At 49.2% G+C, this 19621-nt stretch overlaps 1 protein-coding gene across 2 annotated transcripts; it reads right to left on the bottom strand.

Annotated features, from left to right (window-relative positions):
- Positions 1-1810: 1810 nt before the first annotated feature.
- On the bottom strand, positions 1811-16854 carry LOC120542002 (E3 ubiquitin-protein ligase TRIM56-like). Of its 2 annotated transcripts, none has more exons than XM_039774075.1 (2): positions 16691-16854; positions 1811-5430 (listed from the first exon to the last, which is right to left on the bottom strand). In XM_039774075.1, the coding sequence occupies exon 2, from the start codon at positions 5414-5416 to the stop codon at positions 3257-3259; it is 2160 nt and encodes a 719-aa protein (XP_039630009.1). In that variant the 5' UTR covers positions 5417-5430; positions 16691-16854; the 3' UTR covers positions 1811-3256. The 2 variants fall into 2 exon arrangements, with proteins under 2 accessions (XP_039630009.1, XP_039630008.1); XM_039774074.1 differs by lacking the exon at positions 16691-16854 and adding an exon at positions 10560-10680.
- Between the last annotated feature and the right edge of the window lie 2767 nt (positions 16855-19621).

The raw sequence follows: 19621 nt of genomic DNA, 5'->3' as shown, positions 1-19621 counted from the left end.
GCAGGAGACTAAAACATCTCAAATTCTTTATCAATCCCAAAGACCTCCGTAAAGTCCACCATAAAGAAGTGTCTGGTACTACTAGGACCCTCCCTGGATCCGGCCGGCCGTCCCTTCAAATTGGATGGAAGAGCAAGGAGGAAACTGGGAAGAGAGGCTACCATGAGACCAATGGCCACTCTGAAGGAGTTACAGGATTTGATGGCACAGAGTGGTCATTACTGGTGTGCAGGTGACAACAGTTTCACAAGCGTTCCTCCACCATTGTGGCTTGTTCAGGAGGGTCGCACTTCTCAAGAAAGACCACATGAAGGCTCATTTGAGCTTTCCCAGAATGCACCTTGAAGATTCTGATGCCAAGTGGAAAAAAGGTCTTCTGGTCAGATGAGACCAAAATCAAACTATTAGGCCTCAATACCAGATGGACCACCAATGCAGCTCACCATCCACAACGCACGCTACCGACAGTACAGCATGGAGGGGCAGCATCCTGTTGTGGGGGTCTGGGGCTTTAATTAGGGGAGAAAAAATGGAAAACCTGCTACCCTCTACCAGAAAGTTGAAGATGGGCAGAATGTTCACCTTTCAACACGACAACACAAAAAGTGAATGTCCTGGTGTGGCCAGTCAGAGCCCAGACCTAAATCTGTGGAAAGATCTGAAGATAGCAGACCAGCAACACTCACCGTCCAACCAAACTTGAGCAGTTAAACTGGAAAGAAGAGTGGGGGGCAAATAATGAGTGGGCTCAGTCTGGGTGTGCAAAACTGAGAGAGAAGAATCAACAGACTCAAGGCTGGCATTAAAGCAAAAGGGGGGTCAGCTAAATGACCCTGACATTGGGGGGGCGGGTGAGCCTTTATTCATCTCAGTAGGTCTTGGTGGTGATTTTTTATCATTCTTCTGAACTGTAGCTGTGATGTCTTTCACTTGGATGTTAGAGGTGGCACCGAGGAAGTAAAGCTGGGAAGAAATCTTAGTTTGTGTGTTTTTGTTTAAGGCTGTGAAGCAAAAAAATGGAATATTTTAAAGGGGGGATTCTTTTCTCTACCCCCGCACATCCGAATTCCTCGTATCTCGTCTCTGCATTGTATGTCCTGCTGACCCTTCATTGGTCATCTGCCCGCTCTCACACACACGCAGACCCCACCCTTGCCAGGCGAGTCACTGAGGGTGTTAGACTACAAAACCTTCGGCCACCAGATGTTCCCAACTCACTGACTGGAAATGAAGCCTCGGATTGAAAATTGCTGGAATAATCGTGTAAAGTGAAGGGGCAGTTGGTCTTTACAAGCACAGTGCCCCCCCTCCCCCATACCCTTTCTTCTGTTTGATACTAGTCAATGGCAACTACCCCCCCAATATAACATGTACCAATGGCTCACTGGTTTGTGTACCGTTTCACAATTCTATTAAACTGGGGTTGATCTCGGTGGTCTGCACTTCTGTACTTGACCTCAAATGTTACTGGTTAACTGGTTTGTAAAGAACAACAAAATCATCGCAGATCTCAATGTGTGCCCCCGTGCCCTTTCATGTTTGGTCTCGTTCTCCGATTTATCATTAAACACATTAATGGCTTACTGGATTTTCCCCCATCTCACTGGTGATACTGTCTTACCATAAATGTCACCAGTGCGTCCCCTTTAGTCTTTCCCAAAGTGTGCCCACCATACCCTTTTACCAGTTCCTTTTGTTAATGAGGTGCCCCGCATACTCTTTACGATTACTCACTGGGCTGTAATCCCACCGCTGCCACCATTCTTCTTACGTGTCTGTGTGGTGAGGGACACAGACCTCTCACTCCGTCTGTCTTCTCCAGAATCATTTTATTAAGACTTCAATACAAGTTGTTCCCTTATACTGGCGGTTTTCCAACAGCCCACCCAGCACCCTTAACATATTAAACTTTTTATTACTGAAACAGAAAACACTCCCAGGAATCCCTCCACCCAAAACAATTGAGTCCACAGGACCTTTGAAACGGCAGGTCCCACCCTGAACAATGGTCCCATTTTAAATTGGTCAACAAAAGCAAGGCGCTATAATGCAGGGAATGATAGATATAAAGACGCACACACAGAGAAGGGCATGCTGGGAGTTGTACACCACATCGAGGGCGATTTCTGGGGTGGGACGTCTATGAGCAGACCAGCTTATTTTCAGTGGACCCTACTAAAGGGGTGCTACGTAAACCCCACCCCACCTCACAGTAGGCTGTCCTGTCAAACAATGTGACCTGCAGGAAGACATGGCCCACCGCACAACACTCTCCACCATTCCAACTCTTCAAAGGCCACCAAAGCAAAATGACAGCTAAGGCTTACAATGACTTGCCAAACCGACCAATCTCAACCATCTCTACTTTTCAGTACTGACCTCATAGGCACGTGTGCCCACCACCTTCTGCTACGGTACATGCCCAGACCCTTCTCTCTCTCTCTTTCATGCCACCCACCGTCCTCCCCTTAGCTAAATGACTGCAGACGTGCTCAGACTTGTCACCATAGAAATTGCCCCCTACATCACATGCCAAGCCCTCACCTATGAGACATGGGCACCGGGTACATGTCAAATCCTCCCCACACTGCACGAGTGGAATCTCAGTTGTACATCTCGTACAATGGCATGGTGCTTGACACATGCCATCCCCTGTGGGCACTCGGCTAGGCACATGCCCTCTTGCCAGTATCGTATTCGATATGTGCAGGATGCCATACCCTAGTGTATGAAATGACAATGCCATACCAGACAAATGAAAAAGTGTGGCATTTTGAAAAGTGCCCCTTATTGCCATATTAACCAACCTTAACCAGACTTGTGTCCTTCACAAGAGGTAAAGGTGGACAGGCATGCCCCCATTTTTGTCTGGTGGGCACAGCACTAAGCATATGCCCCTTTTATATGTAGTACTGGGGACATGCCAGGTAGCACAGTAGTAATAAGCCCATCTCTTGTGAGAATGACCCTTGGCATTTCCCTCCCCTAGGCATGGCACCAGGCACATGCCCTCCCCACCCCAGGAATGATTATGCCACATCTGTTGCTCTTTTGAACCGTGGCAGCAAATGCTGACAAACGAGAAGAACAGCAGCAGGAAAATCTAAAAAGGAAACATGATGAACAATCAAGACAGCCTTTGGTACAGGATACAAGCTTAAAATCAGGCAGGGCACGACGGGCACACAACGGCGGTTGACGTCCAATCCCCACCGAGTCTCCCTGGCGTGTCACCTTCATGTGGCATGTAGACATATCAGGCTCGAAAATGGCTGTGGTCCCCTATTTTATAAACTCTAACGGAGCCACTTCGGTTGGTGACAAAGACGTGCCCGTGTCTATCGGCAGTCACCAGTTTGGGCTTGAAGCCGTCCCGGAAGGTGACAAACTCGGCCTGGAAGTCACCATCGGGATCCAGCTGGCTGATCCTCTTGTTGCTCTCGACCACGTAGATGTTGTCCCACTTGTCGACGCAAATGCTGAAGGGCACGTATGGCGACTGGTAAGTGTTCAAGATGTTGCCACTGCGGCTGAAGAGGAGGACCTTCTTGTTGACGGTGTCTGTGACGATAAAGTCCTCTCTGCTGTTGACGGCCAGGAACAAGAACTTGCCACCACAGTAGTTCCTGGGCTGCACCCGCCCCATCAGCTTGCCCTCGGGGTCGTAGAGGGACACGGTGCAGGCGGTGCCCTCGCTCACAGCAATGTACTCGTTGCGGTAGGCAGCGATGGGGTACTGCGGCTGCGAACCCCGCAGGTTGCTAATCTGCATGGTGTCGCCGTCCTCAAACGCCTTGTAGATCTTTTTGTTGGACGAGAAGAAGATTTGGTTGTCGCACACCGCAATGCTGCAGGGGCGGATGTTGCTATCCAGGGAGATGTTCCACTTCTCCCTTCCGTTTCGGGTGAATCGTTTGATGAGGCCGTTCTGCTCGTCCGCCAAAGCCACGTCACCGTTATGGAAGCAGCTCATGCCCGTTATATTTTCCTCGTATGAGCTACTCGAGTCATCTGTCTCAAAGGTGCGGAGGTAACAGGCAGTGGAGAGTCCCTGGGCAGAGGGGGTCACGGGCCTGGCAGCAGGCGCTGGGGATGGCAGCTCCACGGCTCTTGTAATAGGCACGACGATAGCCGTCGCCTCGGGTGAGCTCGTATTCCTGGGCGCCGGAGATGCCCCCGATGTTCTGGGAAGCTCCTGTGTGGCGGCGGACTCTGCAGGTGGAGGTCTCCCCAAGTTCTCAGGTTGCCCTGGAGCCTGCCTTGAAGTTTCAGCACTCGATGATGGCACGACATGTGGCTGGACTGGGGCTGCTGAAGTGCCATCCAGCTGAGGAGATGAGTTGGCACACACGTCAAACTTTAATTTGAAGGCACTGGCCAGCTGCTCGCTGGTCACCACCAGACTGGGAATCTTCACATCCATAGGTGGGAGCTGAAACTCCTGCAGCTTCTTAATGTGTGACGAGACTAGACTTTCGAGTTGAAGGATCTGAGAGTCTTTGCCCGTTTCCATCACCTGCTGGCAGAAGTTCTTGGTGTTCTCGGCCGAGGAGACGTGGGCACTAAGCTGCTCTTTGATGGCCAGGTAGCTGCTTCTCTGCTGCGTGACAAAGTTCTGAAGTTCCGAAAGGACGGCACTCTGCTGCTCAAAGAGCTGCTCAATGACCCGCGAGATGAACTGCGACACCTGCTCCTTGATCGACTCGCTGGCACCTTCCAGATCTTCAATCCTGGCATCCACTGTTTGCCCATGCTGAACGGCACTTTCCAAAGCCCCGTCCAGGCTGCTCAGTAGGCTCTGCAGCTGCGGCTTCTTTGTGCCAACGGCATCGGCCAGGGTGCGCACGCAGTGGGACTGGTGATCGTGCATGCGGCAGGTCCTGCACAAGGAGGTGCTACATGTGTCACAGAAAAAGCGCAGGGTCTCGTTGTGCCGCTGGCAGAGCCCGACACCTTCTTTGTCAAGACCCCCGGACATGTAATCCTTGGTGCTGACAAGCGAGTGCGCAAAGGTGAGCCTGGAGGAGCGGTGCCCATCGGTACAAGCCCGACACAGGAAGATGGCACAGTCCAGACAGCGGGTGGCGGCGGCTGCCGTGGTGCCCTTCGAGGAGAGGCAGGTGGAGCAAGCCGCGTCCCTGTTGCCATTTCGGGACTTGAAGAGGTCCAGGAGGCCATTGATGAAAAAGTTGGGTTTGATGTTGCAGACATTGCCGTGCACGTCAGTCTCGCTCCGGCACTCCGGGCAGCAGACTCGCCCCTTGCCCTGGGCAATCAGGGGCACCAGGCATTGCTCACAGTAGGTATGCAGGCAGGGTAAGACTCGGGGTGAGGCAAAGAGCTCAAAGCAGATCTTACACTTCAGGAACTCCTCTTCGATGGTGTCAGAGAGCTGAGCGTCGGCAGCTGCCATCATCGACAGGTGACAATCTGGGGGAGGAAAGAAAAGTGGAAGAGATGTCGGTGACAATATGGAGCTCGACAACCAGTAACGCCAAACTGTGTCATCACTCAAAACAGCCAGGGATGGAAGATTACCTATAAATATATATATATATAAAATCCAACGTCCATCCGTCTGTCTTTCTGTCTGTCCGCTTTCTACTTAACGGATTTAGATCAGGGTTTTATTTCTAGAATTTGCTTGAACATTCCGGTTGCTTTTGCGACTTCTCTTATAGTTCGTTTGTGGCACCGATTTATTCGCACAAATCCGTGAGAGAGAGGCTGCGGGCCGAGGGGAGGGAGAAGTGGGCGGGGCCAGCCTCCGTTCGAATCACTCTACCTGTCGCCATGTGTTGGAGCGCACCTCGCCTCCGCTTAGCTAGGTTAGTTCAGCAGACGTTATCATCTACAGACTCTTAAGGAGTAAAGTTTGACGTCTTTGTGAGGGAGATCAGCGTGTGTTTTAGAGGGTAGCTGCCGATTGGCAGGGACTGGCCACGTGCTCTTCTCCCCACACGGATGACGCTATCCTGAACACGATGACATACAGTGACAACGTTTGACGATGGAGCGCACCCACCTTCCGATTGGCCAAAATTACATTTTTTCACTACTACGTGGGCGGAGCCACGGGGGACAGCAAGTTAAAAATAAAAGTATTGTATTATTTCACAAAGACCCTGCCAGCTGCCATTGGTATCGTCGGGTGTGCGTGTGCTCCAGTCGTCCAGTGCCAGCCAGTGAATGACGGGTTAAATATGAGCGAAAACAACTGCGAAGATGTTATGGGCACACGGCGCCTTCAGAGAGTCCTCAGCCCCCCCCCCATCTCTGTCACATTTTGTCACATCACAGCGAGTGAATTTAAGCAACACTCGATACCCTGGAATGAAAAAGCGGAGATGGGATTGGAGGAAGATTTGCAAATGTCTTTCAAAATAAAAACGCCAACCGCTCACCTTGACGCTCGCGTGTTCATGGACGCTGACAGGTCCCCAGCACTTGAGGACAGAACCGAGCACTTGAGTCACTAGGAGGCGCCGAACCTCCTGGCATTCATGTGAGAATGACGACGACGACGTCCACGTTTACCTCTTGTAAAACTGCGTACTTAAGTCTTCTACTAACGGGGCTCGGCAGACATTTTTAATGTGATGTGTTGCTTATTCATTTAAGTTACGTCGACTTACGAAAACAGTAACTGTAGCAGGGACTAAAAGGAAGTGAAATCGTTAAGACGGGCAGGCGACAAGAGGCGTCCATACTGCTGCGAAAAATGGGGTGTGGCCTCGTGATGAGTGGGCGGAGTCAAATAGATGCCGCTGAGAGGGGCGTCTCACCTTACAGGCCGCAGCACGTCTAAGGACACTGAATCTGTCCGAGGCTTCACACTGTCTCACCTGCAGCTGAGCCCCCCTTTGTCGGCGATTCCAATTCTGGAGTTTTCCTTGGGGGGGGTCTGACGCTGCAAGCTTTGCACACCTGGCTTGGGGGATGTTCTACCATTCCTCTATACAGAAACCAACAACATGGGCTCTTGTCAGGTTGGATGGAGACCACCGGTGGATGTCTATCATCAGGCCCCACCAGAGATGTACAATTGGGTTCAAGTCTGGGCCACTCAAGGACATTCCCTGAGACGTCCCCAAGTCACACCGGTGTATCATGTGTGTTTCAGCCCAGATTCCTCCCACCATGCTGGGGTCCGAGGTACTGAGTCGGGTCCTTTCTGTGTCCAAGCACTTCATCCATCTGAAGCTAAGCACGTTCAGGCCCGGCCAGTACTTGGAAAAGTTTGGGTCGCTGCTGGAAGAGGAATTGGGGGGGCGCCCACCTCGTGGTCTGAACGTCAATCCCTCGGCTTCAGTTATGCTCCATGTGCTTTGTGGGTGGTCCCCCAGGAGGTGTGACCACTCGCCTATCACCACCAGGACAGCCCCCAAATCAGGACAGCCTCCCACCCACAGTTCCTGGAGGTTCACTGAATGCACTGTGGAGTTTGGGGAGTTCTTGTGCTTCTCTGTGCTTTTTGCCTTTTTGATATCTCTGGGTTTCGGACCCCTGTGCCCCATTTTTTGACTTCACCTTGGGATTTCTGTAATGGGACGGTGCCCGCCGGTAGACTGCCTTCTAATTTTTAGGAAACTCTATTGTGCCTTTGTCTTGTATGGAGCTCTGCAGTGTCTTATCTTTTCAATCCATCCATTGTCCAGCCCGCTATAACCTAACTACAGTTTCACGTAACCAACCCCAGCCAACACAGGGCACAAGGCAGAAAACAAACCCCGGGCAGGGTGCCAGTCCACCGCAGTGTCTTTTGTGAAGAATAAAACCTTTTTATTTCTATGAGGTTTATCTAGCCAGGGTTTGATAGTGGGCACTATCACAAGTATTTCTGCAACTTTTGGGGACTTGCATGCCTTGGCACTCCTAGTTCACAACACTGTGTTGCCTTTACTTTGTCCTGTCAGCCCACCCTGCATCTGTACACATTTGAGGGGGTCTGCTGGGAAGAGTGGGATAAACTGCCTAAATCCAGGAGCATCAAGTTGGAATGGCTGGCATAGGGGGTTCTAGAAAATGCTGAACTGAGGGTCTGGCTATTTCTGGGAAGGAGAATATTTTTAGATAAATTTGCAAACCTTTCTGAAAATACATTTCTCGCTGTCATTAAGGGTAACTGAGTGCAGGCTGATGGGCAAAACTGGCAAACTCTGTCCTTTAAAAATGAAACTTAAAAGTTCAGTAAAGTGCGCAGAGGTGAAGGGTCCGAGTCTTTTCGGATTGCAATTTAATTCTAACTTTGAGGTAAAGTTGCAGAAAGACAGACAGTCATTTTGAGGTCACATTACCAGGCTGGCCTTAAAGTGACACAAATGTGATGTGGGGGTCTTTTCAAGTCAGATTCCAGTCACTTTCATATGTGGTCCTCGATCGGATTTGAGGCCGTGTGACACCAGTGACAACCAGAGTTGATGGGTGTGCTGTTTGGGCCGTACGTGGCAGCGCTGGTGATGCTTCAGCGTGGCAAAACAACAACAGAGGAGGTCAGGGACACTCCCACCCCGCCCCCCACGCCCACACATCTCTTGGTGCAGCCCTACCAGCAATAACTGCAAAAAGATATAAAGTTAGAGAGCCGTCTGGATTTTGTTCCAACTTCTCGACCCAATGGCCTGTTTGCCGTCCTCCAGAGCAAAACGTGATGCAGCTAATAGCGCGTTCGTTCTGCTGGTTTAATACCACGAGTGGTCGCTCAACTATGGCGCGATGACTTGTGTAGAAACGGATCGATGTGCCAATGTGTGGCTGTCACAGTGCTCAAATGCGTTCACATCTCAGTTTGGTATCCAGGTCACCGTCAAGACGAGCAGCAGATTGGGCCTGACTTGTAATGGGAATCACTGGTTGCCTGTCGCTGGACTCTGCACACGTCACACTGTCATCAGCCCTTCAGATGTTGTGAGGTAAAGAACACCCAACGCAAAATATGGAGGAATTTAAGGTGTAATGGAAACATCCGCGTAGGGCCCCGACTGTGAGGGGACCCCCGCCCCAGCCCCGACTTACAATTTTTTTTTTTTGTCGGGCTGTGGGCCTGGAGAGCCCCTGGCACTGCAGCTGTCTGTGCCAGTCCCTCATGTCGTGTGTCACGATACCCTCCTCATCCTAAATTTTATCATTCTGAGTCGAATTCAGAGGGGAAGGGTAGGAGCAGGGGGCAGCAGGCAGGGCATCGGGGGCATGGTCGTGGAACTGGGAATGATCGCTCAGTCTGGATAAACCACTGCACAACGTGGATCGGTTACTGGTCATCTAAGGCCTTTTCTGGATGTTTTATTAGAACACCTTCCTGAGCTCTGGGGGCTCAGCGCCCCGGACCACGCCCAACAACCCCATCCGGGGCCTGCTAACAAGAGCCCTGATGGAAATGACAACTCAGCCTCGTCTCCAGCTGAAACCCGAAGATTCGGCAAAGGGACACTGGCCGCGGTGTCACCTGATCACAACGTTTCTGTCGCAAGCAGCTGGATGAAAATTCAACGGACACTTTATTATGAATGTTTCTGTTAGGCGGCACACTGGCGCTTCTGCCCCGTAAAGGAGCTTGTGACTGGTACACCCAGTGCTGCTGACACAAGACTGATGTTGGTATTTCTACTTTAGGAATGACTATAATAATAATAATATATAAATAAAATGTATTATTATTATTGTTATTATTATTATTATATTGCACCTTTCCCATGCTCAGGGCGCTAGTAAATTAAGTTACTCGGCAGTTTCAAAAGTAACAGGACTACGTAACTAACGCACGTTTCCACACTACACCAACTCCGCCCCCGAGCAGCACTGTGTGCTCAGCTCAACATAAACGTAGCAATTCCTGGATTATCAAGATGGGTTATCTGGAACAACGCAATCGGCCAAGCATTTCCTTCAGGAAATTGTGGACGCGTCTACCTGTGGCCGGTGACAGCGCGTGCGACGCTAACACACGTGCAGATGGATGAACGGAGTGCAGCGGACCTGTGCAGACTACAACATCCTAAAGTGTATTCCGATTGGAACTCCAGTTCTACATTAAATGTAAATCTTCAGAAAATAGTGCAGATGATCAGGAAACCTCAAATGCCTCGTCTTTATACCATTTAAGTACACGGTACATTCACAAATAACTCCGTTTTGTTTTTATTGGTATGTTCCAACCTTATTGGAGTTGGCCAGTAGCCCCCTGTACGTTATGGGGTATCATCAGCCTGTAAAGACAGTCGTAATAAACGATAAAAGTAGCTTGGTGGAAGTGTTTAGGGTGTATAAACGCGACACAAAATAAGCTACCGTCACATCGCGAGCGCCTGAACTCAGGGCGCCACCGACTTAAAAACGAATGCCAGGATGTCGATTATTAGCCCCGTCCTGTATTGATCAGCGTCCAGTCCAGTTGTGTCCAAACACTGTCGGCCCGCGATGCCCACAACAGTAAACACGCGACAACTTTCTCGAGTTAAACGAGCGCCTCGCGTCCCGGAGCTGCGGGCGCTTCCCTCGACTCCGAAAACAACAACCAGGTCCTTCCACCTCCCCCGTAAGTCCCTGGCGCAACTGCTTACCCCTCTGTCTGACAGTCTGCGATACGGGAGTCACTGGCTGTCCATACCGTACGACAGAACGAGCGGCCACCCAACCGCTCGCCCGGCCTTCAGTTTCGTTTTTGTATAAAGGCCGCCCACTGCGCGCGCGCGCGCCTCCAGCCAGGGGGAGGAGTAAGCGCGTCGTGACGTCACCTGCTGACCGCGGGTTAACCTCCTAGTGTCTGCCGGTGCCCTGCACTGCGCGGTCGGCCGGCGCCATGAAATGGCAGCTCCGCTCGTCTTGGGGGGTCCCACGCGTTCACTTTGTCGTTATGAGTTATGGTGTGCAGACTGATGGGCAAAAATAGAAGTTTTTATGCATTTCAATTAAATCAATAATACAGCAAAGTGTGCAGAAATCAAGGGTCGGTGAGGATTTTCTAAACGCAGTGTCTTTCTGACTTTGAGGTAATGTGATTAAGTTATAGTTGACAAACGGAAGTTTGGTGGTAATGAAGTCACAGTCACTGCTGCCGGAGAGTGACAACGTGTGGCATGTCGAGTAGCACATGGAAATAAGAATCCCATTGGGCTCTGTGCATGTGACGATCCGAACATCAATGACTACATTTGTACCGGATAACGTGAGAAATTCATCACTGTCCCCACCCTGCGCCTGCTCTGCCATCTCGCCATTTTTATTGTACTGCAGCACAACGTCGCCGTGTGCCGGTCATAAAATGAGTGCCCAGCAGCACAAACTGAACAAAACGCGGCCTGAAATGGCAGCCCTGCTGGTCTTGGGGGCTTCTGCGGGCCCCGTCTTCAGATTGTGTTTGTGGTGTCCTGCCTGTCAGTCTGTCTGTCTGTCCACATCTTCTGGGTTTCTATGTGGTGCATTACGAGTTTCACTAAATGAATTAAAAAATAAAAAAATGACCTTCTCCTGGACACGTGTCCCTTGTCACCTGCAGATCTCTCCTCACGTCATTAAGATAAAAAAAAAAATAAAACACGTGGCTTTATATATTGTGGTGGGGGCCATTACCCGGCTGGGACGCGATTATTCTGGAAGGACCTGTGGAGAGACAGCGGACTTGGAGCATTGTCTACAGCGGGCATGTCAAACTCACTACCATTGGTGGGCCGCTTCGACTGCCATACGTGCGTCAGCGGGCCGCACTGTAACAAATACTATTATACTATTATACAAAGTTACTGTAGCTTTCTTTCCAATACTGAAAACTTAAAAAAAAAGTAACAAAGTTTAAAGAAAAGCAATTTATTTCCATACAATCTCCATACAATTCGAGTCTTAGCCTCTTAGCCAGGTCCTTATATAGGAGTCTTACAGTCTGAGATCCATTTCATTTTGTCCCGACACTTGGCACCTCGTCTTAGTGACCAGTTCGTCAATAGCAGGCTGCAAATCTTTTATGAGGGATGACAGGCGCTCGACAGGAGGTCTTGAGCGATGTGGGCTTTCGGTAGATTTCATTAACGAAAACAATTGCTCACAAAGGTTAAGAGCTTCCAAACATAGACAGTACTCTCGATGCCAACTTACGGATCTGCACATACGAGGGCAGCAGGTAAGCATACAAGCCTGGCACACCAATTTTGTTGTGTTTTGCCTTCAGAATGGAATCTGACTGCACTTCAATCAGCCCGATCTCGTCTGATCTCGGAAGCTAAACATGCTCGGGCTCGGCCAGTACTTGGATGGGAGACCCTCTGCCTGGGAACCCCGAGTGCTGTAAGCTTTTGGTCCTTACTGTTGTACTTAACCTGGGCATCAGTGTATGGCTTGGAAACGCATCTTTATCCTTGCGGGCGGCATGGTGGCGCAGTGGGTGGTGCTGCTGCCTCGCAGTTAGGAGACCCGTCTGGGTTCGCTTCCCAAGTCCTCCCTGCCTGTGTGGAGTTTGCATGTTCTCCCCGTGTCTGCGTGGGTTTCCTCCCACAGTCCAAAGACATGCAGGTGAGGTGAATTGGCGACCCTAAATCGTCCCTGGTGTGTGTGCCCTGCGCCCTGTGTTGGCTGGGATTGGCTCCTGTAGTTAGGATATAGCGGGATGGATGAAGTTCAATCAACTCCACTCGGATATTCTCAGGCGCATTCTCAACGTCGTACGAGTACGGTGACATAAACAGCGAGCGCAAAGTCCTGTTCGTGTGAACTGAAATCACAAAAACGCTCGCTGAATTTGTTGCTCAGTAATTCATGTTGGAAAACAAATCCTCCAAAAATCAAATCCTGCTTTACCAAGTTAACTTCAAAGTTCATATTGTAAAATAAGCCGATATGCAAAAAGCCCCCTGACCTGCACTAATTTTATAAACTCAAAATCACAAAAACGTGTTAATAAACAACTCACCGACTTCTCACGTCCACTCCAGATCTTCAGCTGTAGTCTGCACTAACTGTTCGTTACAATCCTAGCACAAAACTATATAAAACTAGAGCACAAAAACGTGAAAATGTCCATTCATCCATCCATCCTCTTCCGCTTATCCGAGGTCGGGTCGTGGGGGCAGCAGCTTGAGCAGAGATGCCCAGACTTCCCTCTCCCCGGCCTCTTCTTCTAGCTCTTCCGGGGGAATCCCGAGGCGTTCCCAGGCCAGCCGGGAGACATAGTCCTGGGTCTTCCCCGGGGCCTCCTCCCGGTTAGACGTGCCAGGGAACACCTCACCCGGTAGGCATCCTGATCAGATGCCCGCGCCACCTCATGTGACTCCTCTCGATGCGGAGGAGCAGCGGCTCTACTCTGAGCTCCTCACCGTATCTTTAAGGGAAAGCCCAGACACCCTGCGGAGGAAACTCGTCTCAGCCGCTTGTATTTGCCATCTCGCTCTTTCGGTCACTACCCACAGCTCATGACCATTGGTGAGGGTAGGAGCGGAGATCGACTGGTAAATTGAGAGGTTTGCCTTACAGCTCAGCTCCTTTGTCACCATGACAGACCGATGTGGACCCCCCATCATTGTGGATGCCACACCGATCCACCGGTCGATCTCCCACTCCATTACGTGACAATATGCGAGTAATTACTACTCGTGATGGTCAGTTCTGCCCAGTGGCCAGTCTCAGCAGCCCAGCCAGTAGTGTAGCCTGCCAGGCTGCTGCAGCCTAGCACGTCAGTTGCGATGTCACGGCTCATTAACTTTGGTCAAGGCTCGTAGGGCAGTGTCATGCCAGGCTATCAAGGAGCTGACGCCACAGCTGCAACAATACTAGTAGATGACTTTTCCGGTACCGTAATGCCAAGAGAAAACACGCGCTTTTGTCAGAAGGCGGAAGTAAGAAAAGTCAATAAGTAGATGCAGAGTGACTCGATCACAAACGATAGTGCTAACTAGGATCTGTCATGTGGGCCACGTGTTTGACATGCCTGGTCTAGAGTATAAGCCTCCCTGGGTTGCCATGGCTGCACCGATTCTCACCGGGCATGCTGGGAGTTGGAGTTCGCTGCAGCCCTGTTGCTCCATCACTGGACACCTGGAGCACTTCTGGGCTGCCACTACTTGGGACAAGGAAGAAGAAAAGGAGGAAGAAAAGTTCGGCGTCGTATTGTGCTGCTGTGGGGAGCGAGGTAAAGCGCTTCCTCACGAGAATAAAAGCGCGTGCTGGCGTCTGCTTGTGTGTCAGGGGTGGGTGGCTGCAGCGCCCCCGTCAGGTCACAACATACAGCCGAGGCCAGAAGTTCCACAGCTAAAGACTTTGAAGCTCCTCGTTTCCCACCCTCCTCACACGTCATGTCAGCGCACACTCACAGAGCATCTTTAAGCCTGGATTAAGACCCCCGTAGGACCCCTGGGTGACTTCCTTTAATAACACAGCACAGGAACAGCCGGTCATTTAATGAGGTTTTCCGCTCTTGCGTTCACTGCGCTAAGACTCGTTTCTTTCATCGAATGGTGGGATGGATTGCTGAAAAGCCCCCTGGCTCTCATGCCCCAAGAATGCCCTGATGGTTGAGCCACCCCTGTCCTTTATTTCTACAAGTGGTCGTGTCACACAATAACAGCTTAAGGGACACGTCGATGTCAGCCTTCGTTTCCCACATTCGATGTTCAGTGGGCCAAAATCTTGACTGCGCTGCCAAGTTGAAAGTCTCTGATTCCAGAAATGAATGTCACAAATTTTGGAAACTTCTGATTGGCCACTTGTCTTAAATGAGCCAATTGGGGCGCAGGGTTGCCAGGTGCTTACAAATAGCAAATTTGTCCCCTTCCAAAAAAAAAAAAAATAGCCCAATAAATGACGTAGATATAATGACGCACCAGAAAGCGGGTGGTGGCTTCGAGAGCAAGAGGATTTGATACATGGCATGGACAGGGGTACATGCCAGGGCACACCTGTTCTGCCAGGGAGATTTTACAATGACAAAATACGCATACAAACGTGAATAGTGGATGAAAAACTCGGCGATAATGAAAAATAGCCCAAAATACTGGATTGTAAGAACGCAAGTCTGCCAAAGCCCACTTTGCTGGGCAGGAAGCCCACAGACCTGGCAACACCAAGCAGGGAGTAAATTTAAGGCCAGAAAATCCGAGCAACCTCACAGGTCAGACTTGCCGTAAACATACATTTAGAAATCCCAACTTTTGTGTCAGAAGTTGCACAGGCACATTTCGGGCCTCCTTTTGTGAGTCCGTCTTGTTCTGGGGTCCGATGGGACACAAACTGGACTGTTTGGCCATAATGAGCACCAGGGTGAATGGAGGAAGAAAGGTGACGCTTTTTAGCCAAAAGGACGTCATCCCAAATGTGAAGCCATCAAATTGTGGGGGTCAAGGGAACTCTTGACAAAATAAATGGCATCATGACGAAGGAGGATCATCTAGAAATTGTGAAGCAGCACAGCAGCCAGAAAAGTTCAAACTTGGCCACAGATTTGTCTTCAGTGCTAAGCAGACGTCCAAAGTTGTGTCAAAATGGCTTAACCCAAACTCATCAGGGACTATAAAATAAAGACCAAATCAAAATGAAATTAAAATGAAAGACAACAGAGTGGCCATGACAAAGCCCCGACCCGAATCCTATACAATCTGAACAAGTGCGTCCGGGCGAGGAGACCCCCAAACCTAACTGACTTGCAGCAGTTCTGTCAGCAGGAAGGGGCAAAAAGTCCTGCCATGTATTGTGTCCAAGTCAATCAAAGCCTAAGGAGTAAAAAAGACGAGACCACCAAATAGTAACAAAGAGGACGGAAACCCACCGAGAATCTGATCACGTAAATGGAGGCTCTTGTAGCTGCTATTGGGACACGACCACTTATGCAGACCGAAGTAGAGACCCCAATGGACCCAACACAGGGAAGGCATTGCGTGGTGCAGCATGGAGTTTGGAAGCTGGATGAGAACCTCTTGGCCTCAGCTGTAACTTTGCAGAATTTATGGGACACTGTCATGTGGCATCGTCCCCACTTGAGTTTGTTTCTCCCCTTCCTGATAAGTCAGCACCCCCTCGACCCCCATAAGTCACATTCAAAGACACACTCACACACAGTCCCACCTCAATAACATCACATCAGCTTGGGAGTCATCAATCAAACCAACGTGGACGTCCGGGTCCTTTCTGCTCTGATCCATTCTACATTGAACTTTCCGGGGTCTTTTTTTCTGGTCTATTTTTTTTTTATATATATAATTTAATAATAATGTCCCAAGGATTGCTCCTGCCATGCACCCAATGCTTGTTCCACATAAACCGGGGTTTGAAGATGGATTGAAATAATACAAGAAATATTACAAAGTCTATAATGAGATCGCCCACCGGCCTGCCCTCTTCGTGAGGAACAGCGAGCGGCTGACTGCGCGTAAATCGAGAGCGACGCGTCTAACGGAGAAGCGCGATCACGCGAGAACGGCGAAGCACCGCGAGAACGGAGGGTCGCACTTTAGGGTCTCATTACTGTCATAAGGCGCTCATCTCAAAAGAAAGTCACAGACAGTGCGCGTATAAAATAACCGTGAACGGCATAACCCACAGATTTCAAAGCCCCTACAGACACATGGCACGCACAGCACGGGGGGGTTTACGGGGTAAAGTCAGCCGTGCCAGAGCACAAAAACAGCCTGGCACTTCGTAAAAGTCCGCGGTTTGCCTTATTGGCTTGACTAAGTTTTGTCATCAGTGTTATCAGTCCAAAAGTGTCACCCACCTGTACGTTTGTCGTCTGCTGTCACATCGTCACTCGGCCAAGAAGAACCCGCAGCTCCGCCCCGTCACGTGGCTTAACGTAAACAAAACTCCATGCTTACAGTAACTACACTTCCTTTCTTAGCTTCTTAAAATGAGGAAGGAAATACTGAGCATCTATGACTCCGCCCGGCCACCTGCCGCCAAGGCAGACAAACATCCACGTCTGCTGTGTGTACAGAGGGTGGCGGGCGCCCCCATGAGGACACCCGCTGCAATGTCTACGGAAATAGACCTACAATAGAAAATAACGGACCGCTCGATCTTTTCGCCCGCATTACGTTCAGTTGTGAAATAAGAAAAGAAAAAAAAAAGTCAGGTGGTTTCCCACAAGTCTCTGCGACTCATGCAAATTCGACTTTAGGAGAAACGCGATTTCAATTAACCCGTTATGACCGGGTATCCTACTTAGCTTTTTTAAAACGTAACTTTCTTCTAATGACCGTCTTCTGATAATTTCGACGTCAATAGCTTCTTTTTCATTCTTTATTTGTTAAGAAATGGGACACAGTGGACTAAATGAAAGGAAATCCTGAAATTTCCATTGGAGAACACAGATTATCATTTACCAGAACAACATGAAAATTAAACATAACATTCGTGAACAAAAATACCGGCGTTAACTTTCTTCCTTTAGGGGTCTTCATAATTTTGTTTAAATGGCAAACTGGAAATTGATAAAATAAATAAATTGCATAACATCTGTGACCAAAGCTGCAAACTTTTGCATCTTATTAAAATCAGCGCAACGGTGCTAAGAGAAACAAACCGCAAATAGACCAATGGCAGAACCCAACGGGCATCCAGTCAGCGTGGCATCGAAGGGGAAAAGAGGGGGCATCGGCCAGGAATACAACCCGGGGTCCAGGAGAGCCAACAGCGCAGCGTTACACGGCCAGGGCGCCCCAATCCTCCCGGGGATGTTCCAGCGCATAAGGCGCTATATTAACAAAAGAACTTCCTTTGAGGTTTGGGAGGATAAAGGAGCACCCAACGAAAAACTCAAACCGACATTTGGCTTCACTGCGGCACCCCACTGCCTTCCCATTACTACGTCATCATGATTAAGTGGGCTTGGGAAAAGGGCGGGAATGGGTTGGTCTGGTCTAGAGTGATCTGGAATAATCTGGTCGGCTATGGCAGTTGATTCCTGCAGAGGCGCAGAGAGGACGTGATATCATTCGTGTGTGTGCGTGTGTTTCATGACTTTTGCGAAATTTCTGGGGATAACAAAATGATTTTCTCGGAAATGTTTTCCAGAAATGAACGAGAAGCTTAGCGTTTAAATTACTGGATCCGGTAGGCTGGCGCCGAACTGGGCTTTAGCTGCCTGCGGCTCATTTCTTGTGTACGAGGGTCACTCACCTTGGGGCCCGGAGGACACAGGGGACTCCGCCTAGGGGACCGAATGACATTTGGCACACGGACAGCCACAGCTTCACAACAGCGGCTCCTTAATGGCAGCGTGTTTGGTTGTGCGGCTCCTCGTTGAAGTTTCATTTGACTAATAGGGGTTTCATACCATTAAGGTCTCTTCGCAGCCCCCTACACTCACACACACAAAAGCAGAATCGTATTTTTGGGCCCCACCAAACTCCCCAACCTGTCCCTCCCGGATGCACCAAATTACAGCTTTCATTTGAACAGTAAATATATCAATAAATCAGAAATGAACAAAGACGCACACATCACAAACTTAATAACGTTATGATTTGTTACCATTATAAATGAAGGCCTAATCAGTAATAATAGTAACAATAATAAGGTGCAGGGTATCAATGAGCCATTACCCTTTGTTACTTGATATAGCTTATGACATGTGATACAACAGCAACAAAAATAACAATTTTAACACTACTACTAATAATAATCCACATTAATAAAGTGCCTGTACGTCTGTCTAGGTATCATCCAGTTGCTATGTGTCTGTCATTCCAGCCGATGGAGCATCACAAACCTTAGCAATGCTTTTTGAATCCCATAGCAGATGGCATACTCATTTCCTTTGTCATTCCAACAGATGGTGCATTGCAAACATTTGTACAAATAAAATGCATTGCATTTGTCATTCCAACAGATGGCTCATCACAGGCATTAATACTGATTTTTTATGAATCCCATACCAGATGCCATATAAGTGAGACATATGCATTTCATTTGTCATTTCAACAGATGGTGCATTACAAACATTTATAGAACTAAAATGCATTGCATTTGTCATTCCAACAGTTGGCTCATCACAGGCATTAACACAATTTTCTTTATGAATCCCATACCAGATGGTACATAAATGAGACATTTGTACTTCATTTGTCTTTCCAACAGATGGTGCATCACAGGCATTAACAGTGTTTTTTATGAATCCCATATCAGATGGCCTATAATTGAGACATTTGGACCTTATTTGTCATTCCAACCGATGGTGCATCACAAACATTACAAGTGTGCAGGACTGGAGAGAAGGTGGAAACGCATATTGTCTGGTTTAATGAAATTAGAACATTACGACATTAGAAAAATTGAGACAAGAACGGGCCATTCCACCCAACTTGCCCGTCTAGCAAATTCACCTCGATTGTCCAAAATAACATCACGTTGCGTTTTGAAGGTCCCTAAACTCCTACTGTCCGCCACACCACCTGATCACCTATTTCTTGTGTCTGTGGTTCTCAGTGTGAAGAAAAGCTTCCTAACATTTGTGTGACATTTCCAGCGGTGTCCCCGTGTTCTGGTTGAACTCGTTTTAAAGTTGCTGTCTTGATCCGCTGGACTCGATCCTCTTCATAACTTCAAGCACTTCAGTCCGGCCGTCTTGTAATGTCTGCTTGCTTGAACAATAATTCCATGTACAGTTTGGGGGACCATCAGATAGGATGGCAGAGATGAGTAACCC

This window comes from Polypterus senegalus, chromosome 13, assembly GCF_016835505.1.
Source record: "Polypterus senegalus isolate Bchr_013 chromosome 13, ASM1683550v1, whole genome shotgun sequence".
NCBI classification, from domain to species: domain Eukaryota; kingdom Metazoa; phylum Chordata; class Cladistia; order Polypteriformes; family Polypteridae; genus Polypterus; species Polypterus senegalus.
This window is presented reverse-complemented; position numbering and strand designations above follow the sequence as displayed.